The 22,835-nt window shown below is 35.0% G+C and overlaps 1 protein-coding gene across 3 annotated transcripts; it reads right to left on the bottom strand.

Annotated features, from left to right (window-relative positions):
- Nucleotides 1-2,135: 2,135 nt before the first annotated feature.
- LOC143464679 (SH3 domain-containing kinase-binding protein 1-like) lies at nucleotides 2,136-20,646 on the bottom strand. Of its 3 annotated transcripts, XM_076962604.1 has the most exons (18): nucleotides 20,495-20,646; nucleotides 19,870-20,021; nucleotides 17,567-17,621; nucleotides 14,041-14,138; nucleotides 13,110-13,274; nucleotides 11,895-12,011; nucleotides 8,611-8,825; nucleotides 8,241-8,310; nucleotides 7,744-7,810; nucleotides 7,214-7,290; nucleotides 6,995-7,055; nucleotides 6,809-6,918; nucleotides 6,100-6,624; nucleotides 5,731-5,748; nucleotides 4,962-5,060; nucleotides 4,399-4,583; nucleotides 3,912-3,975; nucleotides 2,136-3,776 (listed from the first exon to the last, which is right to left on the bottom strand). In XM_076962604.1, the coding sequence occupies exons 1-18, from the start codon at nucleotides 20,514-20,516 to the stop codon at nucleotides 3,741-3,743; spliced, it is 2,136 nt and encodes a 711-aa protein (XP_076818719.1). In that variant the 5' UTR covers nucleotides 20,517-20,646; the 3' UTR covers nucleotides 2,136-3,740. The 3 variants fall into 3 exon arrangements, with proteins under 3 accessions (XP_076818719.1, XP_076818720.1, XP_076818721.1); XM_076962605.1 differs by lacking the exon at nucleotides 5,731-5,748; XM_076962606.1 differs by lacking the exons at nucleotides 5,731-5,748; nucleotides 6,100-6,624.
- Between the last annotated feature and the right edge of the window lie 2,189 nt (nucleotides 20,647-22,835).

Raw genomic sequence — 22,835 nt, 5'->3', positions numbered from 1 at the left:
CCGGATAACAGATTTTCATTGGACAATATTTTAACAACGCAAAGGTTATTTTGTAGACAATAACAAAAACTTGAAAACATCAACTTATAACGCAAAATCATAAACACCAATTCCAAAGTATTTTTATAATAACACTTATAAGTATCTTTATTTGCAAATAAATTATGGTGTTAAACAGTTTTGGTTGAACAGCATGGCAATGTGCTGTACAACTTTTGTGTGCTTTTACCAATCAGCTGTTCGACAGGTGACGAACATAGAAATCAATAAAATTATAGCGTTCGGCTCGACCGACAAGTCTACTATAAAGCACTGAGCAACGTACAGAGTACAATTTAAAAAAATGCTTGACCATTGTGCGTAGTACACGTCTGTAACAATGCACTTACACGTACTACCGATACGATGCTACAGTTTTAGCGTATCTGCGAAAATAGTGGCACGTACGCTTGTGAGCCAGTGGCGCGTGATTTTCTTAACAAATAGTACATGATTAGGGCCGAAAGTGATTTAACTTTCTTGCTGGAACTATAAAACGCAGACAACAACTAACAACAATAATTTCACACATAAATGCATTTGTTTGCTCTATTTTGGTCTCTAAATGTTTCATGGGTTTCTTGAATTTAAAATTGCCAAAGGAACTTCGATTTTATTGTAACAACCGCTACTTCTTCAAAAGGTATCACAAATGCAAAGTCTACGTCATCCAATGGTATATCAAAAATCAAAGCTTTATACTTCCGTTAAGATGCAAGATAACTGCATCTCCTTGGTTGTAGTTAGCGAGTGACAGGAGCGTCCAGTCACTATAACAGGTGCTTTATTGCGAAGCAGGAAGTGAAGAGCAATGGTGAAACTTCATTCCGACGTCTGTATAACGTTTTTCCTCATTTCTTTTTGTGCCCGATGCATTGTATGCTTTATGTACATTGTGCACTATTGTCTGGGTGGTGGGTGCAGCGCACAATGTGCTGTTAACGCATTTTGCACATAGATCACAAAATGCATAAAGAGCACATAGACAGCATTGTAGGCTTCATAGCGCAAAACTTTAATGCACCCTTCATTTAATCAATATAAAAATCTAAAATACCCTTCACATCAAACTCATTCTGAAAACCTTTTAAAAAATTTTTTAGCCCTTCGAGCTTAAACTATGAGCAAATGTAAATGGTGTGAACCAAGTAGCAACTCTCCACGTCCACGCGGCTTACGTATTTTTTTTCAAGTTCTTATATCACAAATTCATCGGTTTATTCGGGAATATTGCTGCTTAAGTTTGAGCGGACTTCGTTTTTTTATGCAACCATCCGGTTTCCACTTGGATGAGCTTGTAGGCCTACTAGGCGTTAACATTGTTTACGAAACGTCTGATGATCATGCTGCAGTCAACTGTATTGGCTGTTTTATTCATGCGACGATTCAAAATACAATGTACCATTGCACTGAATAGTGATTGTAGCAAAAGAAAAAACTAATTACGTTAAATTCCTTTACTGGAAAGTGTACTAGCTTTCTACTGATTCGGATGTCAAACAAATTTTCGGGTTCAGGTTAAATATTTAAGGCTCGTTATGACTGAGACCGATTGCAAACCATTGCTTTTATCGCATTTGCATTCTGCTACGGTATTAGAAATTACTTACCAGTTACCACTGGTAGAGGTATCAGTGTTGGCTAATTGCTAAACATCTAGCTATTCTATAAACTTTGAAATGATTCTTATTCGGTGCTAAGATTTGATTGCACACTTAGCTTCCGGCTTGCCAATCTTCGATTTGAAATATAAGTTAAGTCGCTCAACAAAATTGTTTGTTTAATAGCTTGTTGTTTAATTGCGGTTGTAGTGTAATGCTAGGTTGGATAGCGAACTGCTAGCATGAGGGAGTTTACACTTTCACCCACGTCAGGTGCTTTGTCACTCAGTTTATTCTCGCATTTAGCATTACCTGCAATGGAAGTCAAAAGCTTACAACAGACTTGGAAAACGCACCTTCGAAAGGGTGGTCAATTATCGATTTATCGCACTAATGTAACTTATCATTAGATCGAAAAATGTACAACATATTTCCAACAGAAGACCTACAATAGTCTACATCAATACATAACAACCCGCCGAATAAAACATCCAGTTTTCGAGCCGAACCTTCAATGTAATGCCCAGCATCTGCATGCAAAGAAATATGATATTGTGCTTAAGAGATATATTAAGTAGCGTATACGTGTTCAGCAATGATTCTTTGCCATTGAGACAGCGGTATGCTGCAGAATACAAAAATACAAGCACGAAGCTAAAAATCACAATAAATCATAATGGATATCTCTGCATAAACGCAATTGATCACAATGCCGCTATAATGAAATGTATGCGCGCAACGTTACCCATTACAAACGATAACAAGACTATTTATAGATTAATTATTGAAAAAACACTCAATACTAGAAACTCATTTTTGCTAACATTGTTAAAAAGGGCCATCAAACCAACCAGCGGCGTGAGAAGAATTACATCAATCTGTCTATCAGAATAGACAAGGCAATTTTCAACAAAAAATAACATAACTGTACAAAAGTGTAGCGAAGAGTGAGTTACTGTTCTACGTTTGAATACTTCAGTACAATTAGTGGAAAAATATTAAAAGCAGCAAACTAAAACCAACACTTCCCAAATACACGGCCGTACATTCTCACCTTACATATGAACGCGCGAATGGTCGTATATTACTGCTATAATAATAATTAATAAGGTATTTTTTATCAAGTCAAGCAACACATGTAAGTGCAGGCCGTTGGCCAGCAAACCACTTTCTTTCAATTATAAGATATTTATTCTTTTCGAAGCTTTAGTTATAAAAGGCTACGACGCCGATGCAAAAAATGTTTTGAGTTTGCTACCAATGGTATATTACTAACGTAGATTAAAGCCTTAATGATTCACATACATTACATCAAACCATTTTAAGATAGCAGTAATACGACAACTATCATAGTGTCATTCATACAAAACACATCAGTAAAAAGAAACTGGTTAACATAAACCAAAATGGTTAGTAAATTAGAAAAGCAACAGATTAATTGTACTAAATGGAGTAAATGAACTGATTTTATCTTAACTGTGATTACAGTGTATGACTATTTTAGGAATGTATTAAGGTCACTGCATACCAGAGATATTCAATATACCATGACCTTGTATATATTCGCTGACAGAATGTGAAAAACGTAGTCAAGATCTAAGTAAATGAGAGCGTATTAATCGTGCGAGTAAATGCATAGGAAACCTATCGGCATGTAGAGATAAACGGTTTGAAACTCAAGCCTTATGGTACAACAACATGAACGCATCCTTTTTCATCAAACCGCGAATTACAATTAATTATCAAAAGTAAAAGCAAACTGGACAAACGCTGAAGTTTAAGACAATGAACACAAGAGAATGGTAAAGGACCATTATGCGTAAATGTCGTGTGCTTAAATTGCGCATTTAAAAGTGATGCTCGGGCCTCTGCGGGAAAGCTAACCAAAAAAGCAAACAAAATGTTCGCAAAAAATGCGTAAAAACGAAACTATCGTTAAGTGCTACACTGTACTGGTTCATTTCCGAATACTGCTGTTAAACTAGGTCCATCAAAATCAAGGCATGCGCTTCTCACTAAAGTTGCTGCGTAAAATGTTCAAAGACGTCGCGGTTTGTAAAACTAGTTGTTGTTTTCGTGTCGCCTATCTTCGTACATTCGTTAACCGACTTGTTTACGCAGCTGGGCCACTTCATCCTGCAATTAAACATAATTAGAATAGCAAAATCAAAGCTGTTCCCAAACCGGTACCACCCAGTTTTGGTCAACGATGCCGGTATTCTAAAGTAGCAATTTATGGTGAATGGTTGAAGTTTGAAAAGCACAGCTTGCCTGCAGGAAAAATCTTTGCTTTCGTTCTTCTTCCAGTTCCTTGGTGAGACGATTTATCTCTTTTCTGTAAAAAAAAATTAATATAAAATGTAAATGAAAAAAAATGTATGCATCGTTGAGTGGTTAACAGAGACAAGTGATCCAAAACGGTGGTTCGTTTAATGATCCCAGGGGAGTTACGATGTTCTAACACATTTTCCTGATTGTGCTTTTAAAGTAGCCTACCCCACAAAAAAAGTATATAACTCCTTCAAGTACACGTCACGAACCATACAATATGTTTCTGTCCAATAGTTTATAAATCATCACTTGTTGTAATTACAGTAACTCTATGAAAGAACTGTGATTTGCATTAAATTGTTGTTGAAAATACGTCATATAATTCTGGAAACAGGATTAATGTGTCGCTAGTTTAAAAAGTTTAGGAACCACTGGGTTAAAAAATAACATATCGCTTATAATCAGTAACATAGGTTTGAATCCTTGCCTGTGTTCGTCTTGTACATTAGTTATCAGATCTTTCAAAGCTTTCAGTTCATCTTTCATCGCGTCTGGATGGGGATGTGGAATGGGTTTTGCTCCGGGCAAAGCTGGTTTTGCCTTGGGAGGTGGTGGTTTTGGTTTTACTGCAGCCATTGGCTTCCTGACTGTAGGTTCGGCAGGTTTAGGAGGCTGAAACAAAAAAAAATAGTACAGAAAAGAATGGTAAACTGAAAAGGAAGATGGAAAATTCCTATATAGCGAGGCTGTATAGGAGAAACACAAGCTGATGCAAATTAATGCCAGGAGTAACATCATATCATAGACATGTAGTATCCATTACAAAGTTAAAATCTGGCACATTAGAACCACCACATGGACACTGTAACTCGTTTTAGGTAAGTGACATTAAATTAAAACTATGCTCAATGTTATATATTATATGTTATATTTTTGAAGCTTGGTTATCCTGCCTTATAGTCGCTTATTAAGTAACTTGACAAAGTTAGAAGAACACTGATGTCCTCATATGTGTGGACAGTAATAGGCAATCTTTAATCATTACTTTACCTGTAAAGCGACCGCAGGTCTGGTTGGAACCTTCTTAGGTTCAGAGGCAACATGTGGTTCAGTTTTAACTTCGTTAACGGGTTCAGCTGCAGCACTTGCCTGAAGGTTAATGTTGATAACTTAAGTTAATACATGTTACTTATAGAAAAAAATAAGAAGTACCGATAATTTTTCTAAGTTTCTAAATGGTAAACTCAATGGTAAATTTCAAATGAGAAAAACTAAAAAAGCAACAGATGTTTAAGTTATGCAACATAAAGTGTTTAAGCTCATAAAAGGATAATCTATCATCAAACCTGACCAACAAGAAGGAAACATGCTGGTATTTACAATAAACATTAAAGGTTTATTGTTCAACATTACAAGCTGCGCTTGTTACATGAAGATTATTAAAAAAATATAAACCTGTTCAATTGGTAAAGACAATTATAGTCCCGAAAACTTTAACAAAACAGTAAATCTTCATCAATTTGTAAATTGCAAAACATAATCAAACATAGATAACACATGAACACCCAAAAAATTACTCACTGCTGCTCATACTTGCAGAATAACCAACCAATTTCATTCCTAATTAGTCTAAATTATTCATCATCAAACATTATACACTTCACAAACATATCCAACCATGCAATAACATCTACTTCATAACCAGCTAGTCAGTACTTAAATGTAAGAGTAATGCACAAATTAAATGGAGTTCGGTATTTTTAAATTCAACACAAAAACTGTTGTTCATGCATAATTTGTTTATAACTTATCTACTTACAAATTTACGGACTGATCTCTGGAACAGTAAAGTGTATATTATAGTCTATAACTTCTGCAGTTAAACTTCCCTTTCATTTGTTTTCATAAAATAATTTTTTTCTTTAATACAATTCATTTACTGTGAAATTTTATAATGTGTATTGATTGGTTGATGATTGTGTATTTGTTTTGATCTACCATCTAAAAAGATTTGATTAAATAATTACTTTGTTTAGATATATTCATAACTAATGGTCTAAAACTTCAATTAGATGATACGTAATGTGAAATCAACAGCATTGATGTGCTCAGGCAGTGATATTCTTACTCAGAATGACTACCACCTACCCCTCAATGGTGAAACAGTTATTTTATTAGTGCACCTTACCAGAACATCAGATTCACTCTTGCTTTTCATGGATTTTTTCAAAACCCAAGGCTTGTCTTCAACGGGTTTGTCTGGACTGGGAGGCCTAGGAGGAGTGAAATTAGCGGCAAGTTGAGTGCTTGGCTTTGGTGATGTAATCTGAAGAGCAGGCTTTGCTGCAGCAAACGGTGCAGACTTTTCTCCTGTTGGGGAGGATTTTTTGGTACTACGAAGATTTGACAACCAAGGAGGAGTTTCGTTTACATTTGTTGGATTTTCATCCTTATTTGGGGAAAGAGCAAGAGGAGCACTCCCTGGCTTCTTAAGAGAGTTTCGATTTTTCAAATTCTTCAACCAGCTGGGAGGTTGGCCACCCTCAGAACCTGCAGTTGGAGAAGGCATGACCTGGATGCCAGGTCGTTTAGGTTCCTTTTTAGGAGCAGGCTCTTTATCAGGTTCAACTGAAGGAGGTGATTCTGATTCTTGTTCTTCTTCTGCATCAGCAGGATCAGGAACACTGGTGACTTCCTCCGAAGCTTCTTTTGCCTAGTTATAACGTTGTAGTAACAAGCACTTGCAAAACTAAATAATAAACCATTAAAACAATGAAAATTAAGACGAAATCGCATAAGCCGTAACTTGACTTGCAAGCATAAGTCTTAAACAAAAAGTATGAAGTTAAGCAAAAACTCGGCAATCCAACATGCGCAGGCACATCATAAGCTCTCACTCTTTCTCTTCGTCCAGCACTATCTGGTTTTCGTCTATTCTTTGGTCCACTTGCACGCTTGTAATGTGTCAGTTTAGAATCAGTGGCTGAGTCGGAGGTAGAGAGCAAACCTACAGTACAGAAAATTATGATGCAGTACAAATTTAATCGAAATAGCACATTGTGAAAGAATTCAAGTCCTAATACCTGTATCGTTTATTACTGGCACACTGCTTTCGGCTGAAGGTTTACTGACTGCTGGAGGGATCTTAAACAAAATAAACATTATAACTTGTGAAAAACTTAAAAGGTCTTTAACAACGTCTGTCTTTACAATAAAATACACATATACATATACAGTATATTTTCCCAATTTGGCGTTCAGTTTTCAACTCAAATGTAATTACAAGCTATTCTTGTACTTACTTGCGGTGCAGGTCTTTTGAGTGAATGAGCTAATTTAATAGCTGGAGTAGTAGCAACTTTGTCTTTTGTGTTTGCCTCTAAACAAATTTAAAATATACTACTTAATTTACATTACTAACATTATCCAACATCATTGATGTCTGGCTCTTTTAATCAATATTCTAAATTTCTATATCAAATCAGGTGAGGTGTCAGTTGCGATAACATTGTTTACCAGTATGAATTTTTTATCACTTTATACTGAATTGTTAGGTTTAATTAATCTAGTTTACCCAATATTTGAGATTTACTCTATTACCACTACAAAATTCCATCCTAGAAATTTTTAATTCCAAACATAACTCTAAACTGATTGAATAGGTTTTAACTGGCAGATAATACAATTAAGTTTTCACAAATCTATCAGCCATTATTAGGCGTACTGTTAATAAAAACTGCGTCTGTGCAAGCAGAATCATCAATTTCCTATGCACTTTAGTTTAAACTGACTAATAGTAACTAATCAATTTTCAATAACATCACCAACCAACCTCCTTCAGTTTTTGTAACTGGTTTGATAGACGGCTTTGCCTGCTTAGACTCTTTGTGTTGGGGTTTCTAGCAAAAAGAATAACTTGCAAGCATTTCACAGTTTGCTTCATGTAAATATTTGAAATAAGATGCATAATAAATCTACGTCTTGAAACCTTTGAAAAATTTCTCACTTTTGAAACAGCTTCACAATTTCCTACAGCAATCCTTAACTATGCTTTATATTGTAAGAGCCGGTCTTACACAACAAAGTATGCATCAATTGTTAAGAAATGTTGGCGCTGATAAAATGAGTGCTTAAAATTGAACAGCCCTATAACAACCTACAGAAGCACTTAAGCCTCTTCACACCAGTGAAAAGTGCATTATTTCAACACAAGGCACTCACACGTAACTTCACACTCTTCTTCCACCGAGCAATTTTATATGTAAACAATACCACAATAACATACAAACTTACTTTAACATTAAACTATACTTGTTTTAATCAAAATACCTCTTCTGTTTCATCATCCACATTTGGAAGCATGGCAACAAAATTATCAGGAAACATACCATGGCGTTTCCTGCAAATAAGCCAGTTCATGAAAATATGTGTGTTATTTGACCAAGTAGTTCACAGCAATATTTGCACTCTCATAAAATGCTTATTCTTTTTAAAATAAAATTACATGATGAGTAGCTAACAGTTGGGTGTATGGAACCAATAGCCAATATTTACAAAAAGTAATAAACGTTTTCAAAGTGTCCTTTTTTAGACATACCATTAGCGGTGTGGACAATACTTAAATTAACAGACATGATGCTTAACTGAACATGGACAGCGACTGTTATGTTAGTGATAAGGAATAGTTGCAAACATTTACCTGCCATTGTCATCAACTACCTCCCCCTCCCACCAGCCAGCATCTTCACAGCTCTTGTTAGTCACAACTATGATGTCGCCTTTGACCAGTGAAAGTTCATCTTCGGTTTGGGCTTCATAGTCAAATGTGGCACGGCAACGTTCAATTACAAGTTTTGGCTTTTTCTGTGAAGCCGGTGGTGGAGGTGGTTTCTCGATCTTCTCTTTAGCACCCGCCTGAAAACGCAAGTAGTGATGACTACTTGATATTGTATCAAGATTCTAAATTTTGTGGAATTTGAACTTTCTGTGAATTTTGCAACCAATTACTACAATTCACGGCCTTTTGCAGAGACAGCACCATCTATTAATGAGCAATTTCAATTAAAAAAAAAAAAAAATGTGATACATTGAAGATCATAATTTTGTTTCTTACGTAGAGCAGTCACAATAAATTTTTCATGTTTTATACATGTAACCCGGAGTATATAAATGCACAAGTAAACAGATTATCAAATCTAAACTTATAAGGTGACAAAGCCAACAAGTCAAGTAAAGTAAGGATGCTTCATTTTAAGTAATTGATTTATTCCGAAAATTAGTCTCAAGTGTTTTCAAAGTACATACTTAAACATTATCAGTTTCATGGAGACAGCATAACAATGTTTTACATCATAGATTTTCAGTGCTTCATTTGGCATTAATGGGACATGAAAATGATAGTCAGCACACATGTTATGTTAGTACAGGATATGTGGTTAGCTGCAAAAGAGTTTTATGTACTGGTACACCACTATACATCATTAAATACCATGTGCAAAGTGAAACAGAAAGTCCCAGTGTCCCCAATGACCTAAACCACTCCGCAGTGTTATAAACTTGAAACTTTAGGACCAACCACAAAACCATACTTTGATAAAAGGTTGGATGTTTGCACATACAGATGCTGTATGGTACGTCTAATTGCTTATCCCTGAAAGATGCAATGTCATGGCCTATCTGCAACAGTGTTGCTTTTTAAAGATCTATTAAGAATAATACATAACACGACAAAATGATAACTAGTGAAAAAATTAACAGTTGTGAGAAAAAGAAACAAGAAGCTGCGGCATGGTAAACTAGGAAGTGCTGAAAAGTCCACTGGAAGTTTAAAAAATCAAGCCCGCTTATAATACATTCCGCCAATAATCACTACATTGTCACATGTCATGGCAAAACCTTTCAAGCGTTTGTTAAAATTGTGATGTAACAACAGAAGAATTGTTCAATTGCAAAGAGCAAGACATCGGGTTCAGCTATGTCTTATCTCCTTACGATATGTCCCAGTATAGTGAAGTTCTACACACTTAGCATGCTCTGTTTTATAAAAACAAACAGGCTTTAATTTAGCTTTGAAATTTTGGCTACACTAGTATAATAGTTTGAACAAGCTTTTCATGAGTCACAAAATGGTATTTAACAACCCATCTGAGGTCAGAACGGGTGCTGCAATAAACATGACAAAATTAGTTTTATCGTGAACCGCTTTATAAGGTGAACTCAATATGGTGCCAAAGGCGGCAAGTTACGAACTTCTGGACTAATGAAACGAGTATGTAAAATGTGTATGCCTTTTGGCTTGTTTCATGAAGAGGAATCTAGAGGAGAAACAATGGGTTCCAAATGGAATTGCAACCTTTTTGTATTTGAACTGAATTTCACCAAAATCTGTCACAAAGGTAAGGTATCCACTATTTAACCTTAAAAGAACTTTAAAATATTTGCTTTTGTGTTATAATATTTCAGCCTTCTTTATTGCCCATAAAAAACAATTTCACAAACTAGCATTGGGCTCACTGGTTGAAAAACTCACTGGTCAAAGGTTACTGTTCTTTTTATGACATTTTCCAGTAACAGTTAATTGGAAACTCTAACACAACTACTTTCTAATAAGGGTGCTAGCCCTAGCCGGTGTCTTTAAGCTTTTGGGCCATGCATATTATAAGGCAACAAGTAACTACAGCATTCTGGCTATCCAAGTAACCCCTGTCAAACCCAACCATTTAAATAAATCAACCTGTAAACCTTACTAAACAAAAATATGAACCTAAATCCTAATTTAATTCTAAGCACATGTTAGTACTAGAATTTTGAGAGGTCCTGTGTGGATATAAATATTTACAATAGTTACAATGATGTTTGCTTATTTATCTTAAGTTCCTTATTGATTGGGAAATTCCTAATCAATTACATACATATGATACTGTCTAGATCCCAACTCCAAGCAACCACTGTTTTCTTATCATAGGCAGAAATCAATAATAATATGTATAATGGCATATTCTACGAAATGAACAAATAAGAACTTCAATTAATCACTAATATCCAAACAGACTAATGGAACCAGCTTAAAAACTCAATTTAGCTTCACACATGTATAACAGGCATTTGGAAAATAAACATTAAATGGATGTTACAATCAATAGACAATGCTAATGGCCAAAGGAAATCATCAATTGAGTTTTAGACAAAGACATAGTTATTCAAATGCTTGCGCTGAATATTGTTGCATTAATTATAGTTGAGCAACACTCAAATGACTGATATTACTGCACTGGACAAAAATTAGGCTGGTGTTGGAAGGTATATAAACCATCTGCACAAAATTGCTGGTTTACACAGAATTAATTTTTAAAGAACCTCATGAACCTCACCTCAACAACACACATACAGAGCAATAATATCAACATTTATATAGTACCCTTTTTCCGATAAAAAACAACTCTAAGGCGCTTTAGAAACACCAACAAAATGGCAAATGCAGCTTTGTTATGGCAAAGCTTTATCATTTATAAAGTGTATGCCTATACCGTGCAAACTCATATGCACGAAATCTTGAAACTCGTAAGTTAGATACCTTTAGAACTAAATGGTCCTGACTATAAGCCTATATATTAAAAGTAATCATATCAACTAGCTGGATGACTCAAACTTTGAACAAGTCAAAGTATTTAACTAAGGTCCATTCAAGCTCAAGTTTATGAGCTTCCAGTTTATATTGTACAGTGCCATATTATTTCATGGTACCGGTATAAACAGTATATCATTCATTCAGTTGCTTTGTATGATGATTTCCTTGTTTGAAAATTAACGCTTCACACATTAAAATGAATCTCTCTCATGGTCCTACCAATATGATTAAAACTAATATTTACCAGAATGGAATCTCTGCTACATTTACTGCTAATACACATATACATTTCAGGACAGCTACAAATACAGGGGCACAAACGACACAAAACTAAAGCACATACTATGGGAACATACGTGAGGTTTTGTAGGTTGGTTCTTGTCCATTTTTGAATCATCAGGCTCGTTAAATGATGATGGTTTTAGTTTTATTGGGCCTTCAGTGAAAATATTGCCGAAACCAACACCTTTTACCTATGTAAAAAATAAAAAAATATTTGAGCCCAGTGTTTTATTAATGGAGGCCGTCACTTTTTAATGGAGGTCATTTTTAAGAATTACAGATGGTATCCTAAGTAAGTTACTAAAAGCACGTATGCTATTTCATTTATCACGTTTCATCACATCCTCGATTGTTTTTCCTAAATCATTTGATTAAATAAACAAATGAGTTTAGTTTGAAGACCTGGACTAAACAATAATTAACTGATTGCCTTCAAAAAGTAATTGTTGGAAAATCTGTTATCAGAAACTAACCATATGAAAACAGCCAACCGTTACCTAATTATAATTTCAGCTTAATTTACCACTACAAAACATTCCTTTTCAAGATACAACAGAAAGCCTACACATAAACAGTTGCTTTATCAACTAAAATTTGATGAAGAGTCACACCATTAAAAATTAAATTAACAATGTTAAATTACTTGCAACTTACTAACAATGTCATCAGTAATAAAACTGCCTTGTTAGAATTGATTATGCTTTATTGAGCTAGTATGTAAGATTTTTAAGAAACACATAATTAATACAAATTAAAATATACAACGTAAATGCATATTACATATACCTACCAATGTTTCATGTTACCATACCTATGCCATTAGTAATTACATAGGCCAATATATAATTGCATATAACCTATGTCATCACTTGGTTATACTATTGCCTAGTAAGATTAGGCTAAGCTATATATAGACTACATGTTACAATAACCCAGTTGCTACAACATAATGCCACCCACAGTTCTGGAATTACAGTATAACATATCCAATACTTGACTACAATTGGTAGAAATAACCAAGAAAAAATTATAAACTTTCTACAATCTTTAAACAATTTTTATAAGACAATATCCAAGCCATCTCTACTTTTAGTTATGTGTATACATATCTATTATATATATAAATATAAAAATAACTTGTCATTTGCTGCATGGTTGAATTTGAAATATTAGGAAATAATGCAAAGAATATTCTACTACAATAACTACTGGTTGCAACTTGGTAGATAACCTAGCTACAAGCATAAGATTTTGTTATTATTTTCTATTTAAGTACATCAGCCATTTACTTTTTTAGAACCAGTTTCCTTGACAGGCTCCTCATTTCTGTCAGGGTCATCAGCGGTGTCATGATTCATGGCAGAAGAAGTGTCACCGGTATAAAGTTCAGCAAAGTTAGTAGGAAACACACCCTCGCGTCCTTTAAGAGAGCCCGTTGCCCAGCCCTTCTCTTCCTATTGGAATAAAAAACAATTTGAAGGCGCTTTGATGCAAGTTGCTCTTTAGTAGAACAGCAACAGTGAGTGTCATTACTAGAGCAAAAATCAATTATTAGCATGTCATTAAGCAAGTAATGCCAATAAACAAATATGTACATAAACCAAATAAGTAACTCCAAAGTGAACACAAGTGCACATTAGAAAAATTGGTTACAAAACATCTTGTATAACATTGAAACACCATCACACCTGTAACTTGCAATCATTTAGTTTTAAAATCAATGGATATTTAAAAAAAAAACTAATATCACATAATGTACATAACAGTATGATCAGTATTCACAAATAGTACAAACAATATGCCGGAACGTGCCGAGAAAAACTGTTTTCAAAATTAAACTAACGGTTCTTGGGTATCAAACATTCCAATATTGATAAATCCTGAATCCTTTTCCCTTTATACTACTAAATTAAATGACAATACCAGCATGTTATCAATATGTTGTTCCATTTGGACATTAAAAAAAACACAATGACTTAAAAACTTGATTTTTAATGAATGTGTATATCAGAGGTGGCCAAATCGCAAGGTCTTTTATTGGTGGCTATTGAAGCAGACAAATGTAAAAACCAAGCACAACACGTGTTGGTCGGTACTTGCTACGGATTGAAGGTTTCATACCATGTCAAACGAACAACTGCCATCTTACTTGAACTATTAAAAACTTTGTAAAAACAAAGAAGCGCAGCCCATGCCAACACTTAAGTTACCAAAACTTACATCATGCAAGACGTCAATGATATCTCCAACTGCCAGGTCCAATTCATCGTCATTTTGTCGTTCATAGGGAAAGCTTGCTCTCATTTGACGTAATATATCTACAATTCATTAAAGAAAACATCTAAGATATTCATCACATTTCATAACCCCAGAAGTTTCTGTAACGATCGTGAAGAAGAACATTACCCAAGCAATTCATACAAAAATAACAATTACATACTAGATTAATAGTATAACCATATATTTTTAGCTCATAAGGGAAATTACAATACACCTTTCTAGGGTACGGTATATACCTACAGTACATTACATTACTTTTGATTTACACTTTGTATTTTTTATATACATATACTGTGTTTATAAATATACTAAAATCTTTCAGAAGTTTACTATTTCTATACAATTACGAAATTCTTCTCTTTATATAGAACAGCAACATACGATACTCATAAGGTTGGCACTCAAAAGTAAAAAACATAAAGCATATTTACTGTATATATATATATTACTAAGTTAAGCCATAAGTGTTTAAGATTGCTTAGTATAATAACAGCTATCTAAAATCACAGTCCGCTTACTTTTTGTCTCATTTCTGCCTTTTATAGACTATTCACTGAATTAATGGTATTACCGTAGTCTTTACAAATTCTTGATTTGATTTTAATCAAACCATCGTAGGTTAAACTTACTGCTGCATTAATCTCATGCAAGCAAACCTGGTTATCAACACTTGACATAACAATGAATGTGTTAAGGGGCTGTAGGCCCATCCAAAGCCCTACCTAAAACAATGCAAAGTACCATTTTTCAATTTGAATTTGCTTCTAAACAAGCCCGGTCACCTCGCTGAGTTTTTGTATCCGCCGAGATGTAGGACAAAAGGACTTAATGCAGTATTTTGAGAAAATTCTCGTATCTGGAATTCTCACACCAAATGCTTCAACTTTTTAACAACTTTTTTCCTTGTATTTTTCCAAAAAATCAGCCAAAAAGCCTTAACTTTGAACCAACACAAAACGTCAACTTTAGCCTGAATCTACACTCCGCACAAGCCATAACAACAGCAAACCTTCACAATTTAAGGTCACGTGCGCACTGGACCGGAACCATTGATACTTTTTCTATAGTGACGTCTTGCATGCGACCTTCGTCACAATCGCCGTGTTGCCGTTTTAAAACTGCTCAAAATGGTACTACAGGCCCTTCAGCATATGTACAGGTACAGGTTATATGTGAAAATTTTTTGTGAAGTCTGTATTGCCTTACCATACCAAAGTTACTTTATGGATGATATATATATCTACACAGGCATCCAGGCAGGATAGCGACTGTCAAAACAGCGACTGTCATAATGGCGACTTCATAATAGCGACGTAATCAAGTGAGCGACATTCCAAACAGCGATTGTTTAATGCCGACCGCATTAAAACAGCGACTGTTATGATAGCGACTTAACTAGGCTTTCCATTTTTCCAAATTTTTTTGTTGTTTATCATGTGACTATGGATAGTCCAAATAAAATGTTGTTTTAAAGTCCCTTTTGGTTTCAATCTTTCACTACGCAGTATTTGCCTGTTTCTGCGTGCATACGTGTGTAGAGAGGTGTGGGGGGTGGAAGTGCGTGTGCGCGTAAGCCTTGGATTTAATAAAAGAAGTGAGGTCGCTGTTGTGGCAGTCACTGTTTTAAATGAATCGCTGTCGTGTAGTCGCTCTATTGACAGTCGCTGTTTTAAATGAATCGCTGTCGTGTGGTCGCTTTATTGATAGTCGCTGTTCTGACAGTCGCTATTTGGAACCCGAGCCATCTACACACCACCAACAAAGTAAGAGACAAGTGCAAACACAAGCTTACTTTACAACCAAAGAAGAGTTGTCAGTAAGTATACCAGACAGTATATACCAAAGAAAGAATTTTTTAATAGTATGTTGTGAACTTGTGATTGAGCAATTATTGCCAAAATGTGTTTGCAAAAAATTCCAAAATGAAAAATCGATGTGTATAATGTGTATAAATGTAAAGTACCAATAGGATGTTCTATGTAAAAGACAAAAAAGGTATCAGTAGTATAGCTTGGTTTCAGCTAACTTATAGTGATATATACCGGTGAAGGCGGATAAAAAGCTACAACTCATTCATTTCAGCCTTAGATGTTGTTGCTATCATTAGACTAGTAGCCTAGTGGCCAGTACGAAACTATTTTTTGCTGATGGGTACTAATACTTCACTAGTATGTGTACTGTCACCTGTGACATTTCAATGCTGTAAATAAGCACCAACTGCAACTAATAGCCTTCCTGCGTGGTCGTATTCCATCCAAAATAGGTTACCTATCATATCACTCACTACTACTGGTAGTTCAGTACCATACTTGATGCAACACCAGAAATCAAGCATGTTTATTTCATATTGCAAAGTCCTAATCGTTGCCACCTCTGACCTCCAACGATGATATTACATTTATAACTGTTGTTTTGTCAAAAGCTAAGATTGTGATAGGCTAATGGCCCACAGCCAGCTAGAATGACTACTACTGCGTGCCTAATTTGGCATTTATACATTCACCTATAAGTTTAAATATCGTAAATATCCATCGATATTTGTGGCAATTGCCAGGACAAGTAAAGAGTTTAAAAATTTTGTGCTATTAAGGATAGCAATGGATATTTCAGTTGTCATTAGTGGTGGATCCAGAGAATGATAGCAGGATTTCATGACACCCTATTCTGAGCTAACCATACTTTTCCATTTAAGAAATCAAAGATATGATATAAATATATACAACTTGCCAAACCATGTTCTCCACAGATCTAGTGCAAAGACGCATACTTAGACAAAATTTCAGCATCAGCTTGGAATGTGACTTACCGGTAATCGCATATTTAGGCCATAGCAACGAGCACATACAAATCTCACAAAAACAGATAAAACAGCTCCAAATACGTTAATTATTCTCATCAAACTGAATGATGTTTCTAATAAATCAATTATATTAAACGGAAATGTTATCAATAACTGGTATTACATGAACAATTAACACATCTCCTTTGACTTATTATTGAACAAACTCCTATTTGCTAATTCACAATGCTTTTATTTTATGGGTTTGTTTGAAAATGCCTTTAATTATTACGACTTTCATGAGTTTGGCCAGGTATACATTAAAGCAAGTTTTTGGTTTACCAATCAACCCTTTAATTGAGGAGTAGAATTGCTGTCGTGAATTAATGCATCTATGTCTATGCAAGTGTCGCAAGCATAGTTTGCTTACACATAGCAAAATAGGGTGCAACTTACACTAAACTGGAAGTTGAGAATTTACAATAGAGCAAAGAAAAAAAATATTGATATCGAAAAATTCAAAATCTTTTCCTTGAAACAACTAACTACAAAAAGAAACTTGTCAAAACTTTATGTATGCATTTCTTTTTAAAGTTATATATACTTAGCAAATTTAACAAAAAATAGTTGATTTTGCCTACCAGAGCATAGTGCAAAGTTTAATATCATAAGCTTATAAAAACTAACCTTTCTTTCTCTTACTTTGAGTTGGTTTTGCAGCGGCTGAAGTATCATCAATTAACTATGATCAAAAATAAATTATATGAAGAAGATTGGCACTATAGTCTTCTAAACAAGTGAAATCTAATCTGTCAAAGATTACACTGGTCAACAAATTTTTTTTTATTTTTTGTTGCATGAGATTTTTTAACTGATTCTACACAATCTTGGGATGCTGATTTCAAATCTGCAATCAGTTTTTTTATGCATGCTCTAGTTTTCATGCAATCGAAAATTCAAATTTTTTCGTTTCTGGCTCATATTTAGTGTGCGCTGTCTGTATGGTACAATACCAGTGTTTCAGATAGAAGCTTTCAGCTCTTTTAAGTTGTAGCCTACTGCTGTTTAAGGGCGTTTGAAGAAGCTAAGCAGTTTGATTATAGTGAGGTATTGCGGACAGATGCTGTAGGATAGGTTATAAGCTCTATTTTACACTCGTAAATGCAAAAATAAACCTGATTCATTTTGTTATATCAGTATTCTGTACACGCTTTTTTCGTCAAAGATGAAATATAACATCGCTCGTGAAGCCTGCCTACTGAGCTTACTTTGGCATCCATCTTGGCGATCAAGATAAGAAATGCCATAACTGCGAACAAATGCTCAGAGACTGAACAAAAGGAAAGCGGAAGAGTCTGCCTTTTTGCATTCCAATGGTGTGGCGTGAACCCCAAGATCACATGACTGACTGCTACTTTTGCATGGTAAATATAAAAGGTGTTGGCAGGAAGAGCCGACAAATGCTTTCTTATCCAGGCATACCATCAGCTATAACTTACGACCTGTTCCGCACTCTGATAGATTCCCTCCTCCAGTCTTTAGTGGTTTTACATTTTCTGAAGATGAGGAAACTGAATCGGAAAGGGAACAGGTTATGGAAATGGAGTATAAAAGAACAGATACAGAATCTAAACACTCTTCTGGTCAAACCAGAGTAGCTGTTCAGCAGTTTAATCAATCAGAACTGAATGACTTAGTACGTGATTTAGATTTGTCCAAGCAAGAAGCTCAGCTCTTAGCCTCCAGACTCAAGGAAAAGCAGGTTCTAGATTAATCTGTAAAGGTTTCCTTTTTTCGAAAAAGAGAAGAACTCTTTCTTCCCTATTTTTCAGAGGAAAATATGCTGGTATATTGCAACGATATACCTGGTCTTCTCGAACAACTGGGTATCTCCTCGTATGATCCAGAACAATGGCGATTGTTTTTGGACAGTTCCAAGCGCAGCATCAAGTGTGTCCTTTTACACAATGGAAATGTTTATGAAGCTGTTCCAGTTGGTCACTCCACTGTCTTAAAGAAACGGCATGATGACATCAGAATTGTTATGGATTTGCTCAGATAACATGAGCACAACTGGATCATTTGTGTTAACCTCAAAATGGTTAGTTTTCTGCTAGGTCAGCAAAAAGGATACACTAAATTTCTATGTTATCTATGCATGTGGGACAGCAGAGCACGTGAAAAACATTGGACACAGAAGGAGCGGCCCTTACGTGAAACATTTCAAGTTGGCATGCCAAATGTAAGACACAACCCAATCGTAAGCAGAGATAAAATTGTTTTTCCGCCCCTGCACATCAAACTAGGTCTCATAACACAGTTTGTTAGAGTTCTAAATCCTGACAACGAGTCCGTTCCTTTCATCATCTTCTTTACACTTTCCCTGCTTTATCAAATGATAAAATTAAAGCAGCAAACTCAAAAAACGTACAAACGCAGAAGTTATTGGATTGCCATCATTCTTTTCAATGTCATTTTGCAAAAAAAAATCGCTTATTACATGTATTTTACCAGCAAAAGTGTTCTTTGTTACATTTTTTCAAACATTTGGTGCCTAATTGTCTGTAAATACAAAGTGGTAACACAGTAATTTCTATTACCTATTTTACCTATTTTTGTTTTGAGGTTGGTTATTCGACTATAAGCAAGAACGTCATTTGACAAATCATGTAATTTTCAGAAAATTTGAATTGAGTAAATAAAAAATCTCAATTTTCAAAAAATCTAGACCTTGCAGAAAAAAACTAAGGTCAGATTCGGATTCAGCGCCCCCAAATTAGGTAAGAACAAGTGTTGGTAGCAATGCAACAAAAATTTTGTTGACCAGTGTTATTGTACAAAAAATTTCTACACACAGTATCACCAAAAGGAAGTCATGGTAATTTACAAATTTTGGTTTCATTTTCATTATTACTTAAACAACACCCAGTGACATAAAGCATTTATTAATGTCTGAAAGTCAATAGCAAAACCATAAGCTAGGGAAGCACCTTAACAAAATTATCAGGAAAAACTCCAGTTTTTCCATTTAGCGATCCCTCACACCAGCCTTCTTCAACAAGTCTAAGATTTGCCAAAACATCACCAACTCGAAGGGTCAATTCATCCTTTGCTTCAGCATCATAGTCAAAGGACACAACAGCTGTATTAATGGAAGTCCAATTATAGTGGTATTGCATACATAACGGAAGTATTGAATCCTTATCAGATACACTGTCAATTCAATTTATCAATTATCATACTATTAATTCAATTGGCAAATTATATCAACTTACATAATTGCACAGTTATCAAATTTTGAACTGCAATTGAACTTTTATAAAATAGAAAACAGTCTCCAAGACACTAGAGTCTATACAGATCAAACAAATAAACCAAATAAGAAAATTTGCTGGTGCATAGTGATTCTTAAAACGACATTACAAATAATGTTACATGAGTGTAGAATTCCAAAAATAAAGTAAACAAATAGAAAATTTAATGCTTGCAAAACGTTACAACTCAATACAACTCAAATTAAATTCTGTAGGTCAGGTCTACATTCATTAGCAGATGCACAGTTGCCAGGGTACACAGTAGTGTAACAGATGTAAAGTAATGAAAATATTAACCCACCCTTTTTCTTTGATATGTCCATCTGCAGCAGCCTTACATCCACTAATTAATAGCCAGTTGTGTTGTGGCGGTTGTATCGATATGCATTACAATTCTAACAAACACACAATATGATATCGACACCCTTAACCTTGGAAAAATGAAATGTTTGGCAAGGCCGTTCATGGTCACAAACTACTAAACTATCACAAAATCAAACGTCTAGTGGTGAATGTTTCTGAGGAGCCATAGTGGAAAGTGTAGCATCTGCGTGTGCGAGGTTCATGAACATGCACGCCAAACTTTGTATCTTCATGCCAATTTACGATTAACAAACAGAAAAAGAAAATTTTATTTTCACTATTCAAATAAAAAGAAATCACACAAATTAACAGTTGCTTGGCATGGGGTAGCGAAAGACCTTGTGGCCATTGAAGTCTGCCACCCCAAATTCTATGACAAATCGACCAAAAAAAGGTTATCCTATGTGCAAAAAATGAATGGAATAATATAAATACATAAAACAAATGTTAAAAGAACATTCACTTCAGCAGCACTTCCCTGCAGCAATTCAGAGCTCAAATGCTTAGAGAAGCATTTGTTTGATTTATTTTTTTCAACTTATTTGATAATTCATTTTCAAAATTGGCAACTCTAAACATTAGGCTCTATTTTCCTTTTCCTGTATTAGTACGGGGCAAAAATAGGTGTCTAGTGCAGAAGTGCACAACCAAATGACGTCACAATTTGAGTAGCTGGGGTCTAGTAGATAAGCCTACAAATGTATCCTGTGGTTGTGCACTTGTATAATAGCAGAGGTGGGCAGTCGGTACTTTGAAAGTACCGTCGGTAACGGTACTTGGCAACAAATATACCGACCGTTCCGGTATTCAGTACTATTTTTAAAAAGTAGTTCGGTACTTTTTCGGTACTCGGTGCCGGTACTTTTTGTGCAAAAGATGCTGCTGCAATGTTTGCCGCAATTATGCCCCCGGTAAAGGTTACTCCAGGTCAAAACATATGTGACGTTAATCGCTTGCAATTTTAGTTGACATTTTTAGATTAAAAACGATCAACAGATGCTAAAATTAGTATTAAGGATTAATTAACATGTATTTTTGAAAAGATACCAAACTTACTTAAATGCTAAAACTTCCTTGCTAAAACTAAAACTGCTAAAAAAAACTGCTAAAACTTACTTGATTGGTACTTGCTAATATTTTGAAATTATCACGTGAAAAGTACCGAGTACCGGCACCAACCGAAATTTCTTGAAAAAGTAATTCGGTGCAGTGTTTCGGTACTTTTCGGTGATAATTCGGTATCGTTATCGGTACTGAAAAAGTATCGCGGTACAGTAATCCGGTACCGGTACTATAGGCTAGTATTGCCCACCTATGTATACTAGTCTAGACCAATAATTCAATACGCTGGTACATACTGACATGCCGTCACCAAACGGGTATAGCTGTATAGTGATACTAATAGGCTTATTTACTGTATATCGGTAGACCTGTATCGTATGCTTTTTCAACAGTGGTTTACTGGTTTGGCCGTTTCGGTAGCCTATAGCCTGGGCCTATACAACGGCTACAAGACTTACTTTTTTCTCCAATTTAATGTGATGTTTATAACATAACAGCCTATGACACAAACATAAGTTTGATAATAAGCATTTTTCAAGAATGAAAATTCGCGCCGTTCTTATCATTATCACAATTCACAATACGCAATAAGAAATCGATCGCCTCAAATCTCCAGGAAATTTCAGCCTCAGAGGTTAAGTTCCGTTCTCATTTTGTCAAAATCCAAGAAGTTGATTGTTTGTAAAAACATAGATATCTCATTAATACTGTAATATGTAATGTCTACAACAACTGCAATATATATACTGTAAAGATGTATACCTTTTAAATTATTCCATTCCAATTGATTTATAATAAATCCTAGACAGGGCCGCAATGGATTGTATATGCCAACTTATTGCAAATAGCACAAAACGAGCAAATATTTTCATGGTTTATTTTCAAAACCTGACATGCTTGAGACTTTTGCATTAGTATATCGTCAAAGAAAATTGGAATATACATTAGGCAAGAATTACAGAATATTAAAAAGATAAAGTGTTAACAATCAAGCTTAAGTTTGCCAAGAATACATGCATTTTAAGTTTTAACAAAATGGATATACTAGGCCTACTCCTTGCTCCTTACGCCAGTGCAATCATATCGTTGGTGCAATGATGTAGTAAAGTGCAACGAAAGAATTTACGCTATAAGTATGTGTTGATGAGCTGTTCCTGATCCACGAATGTGGCTAACTTGGTATTATTTTGTTGGCAAATAGCATGTGCCGAAACATA

Source organism: Clavelina lepadiformis, chromosome 7 (genome assembly GCF_947623445.1).
Source record: "Clavelina lepadiformis chromosome 7, kaClaLepa1.1, whole genome shotgun sequence".
Taxonomy (NCBI): domain Eukaryota; kingdom Metazoa; phylum Chordata; class Ascidiacea; order Aplousobranchia; family Clavelinidae; genus Clavelina; species Clavelina lepadiformis.
The sequence above is the reverse complement of the archived record's forward strand: the minus strand, read 5'-3'. Positions and strand labels throughout refer to the sequence as shown.

Bases quoted from the DNA above. Each gene is read 5' to 3' on its own strand.
- LOC143464679 (XM_076962604.1), bottom strand. From the start codon at position 20,516: ATGGACATATCAAAGAAAAAGG. The intron at 8,826-11,894 runs GTATGTTCCCAT...TTGCGTTTTCAG, and splicing joins ACCAACCTACAAAACCTCAC to GCGGGTGCTAAAGAGAAGAT. The intron at 7,811-8,240 runs GTATTTTGATTA...TCTTTTTGCTAG, and splicing joins TGGATGATGAAACAGAAGAG to AAACCCCAACACAAAGAGTC.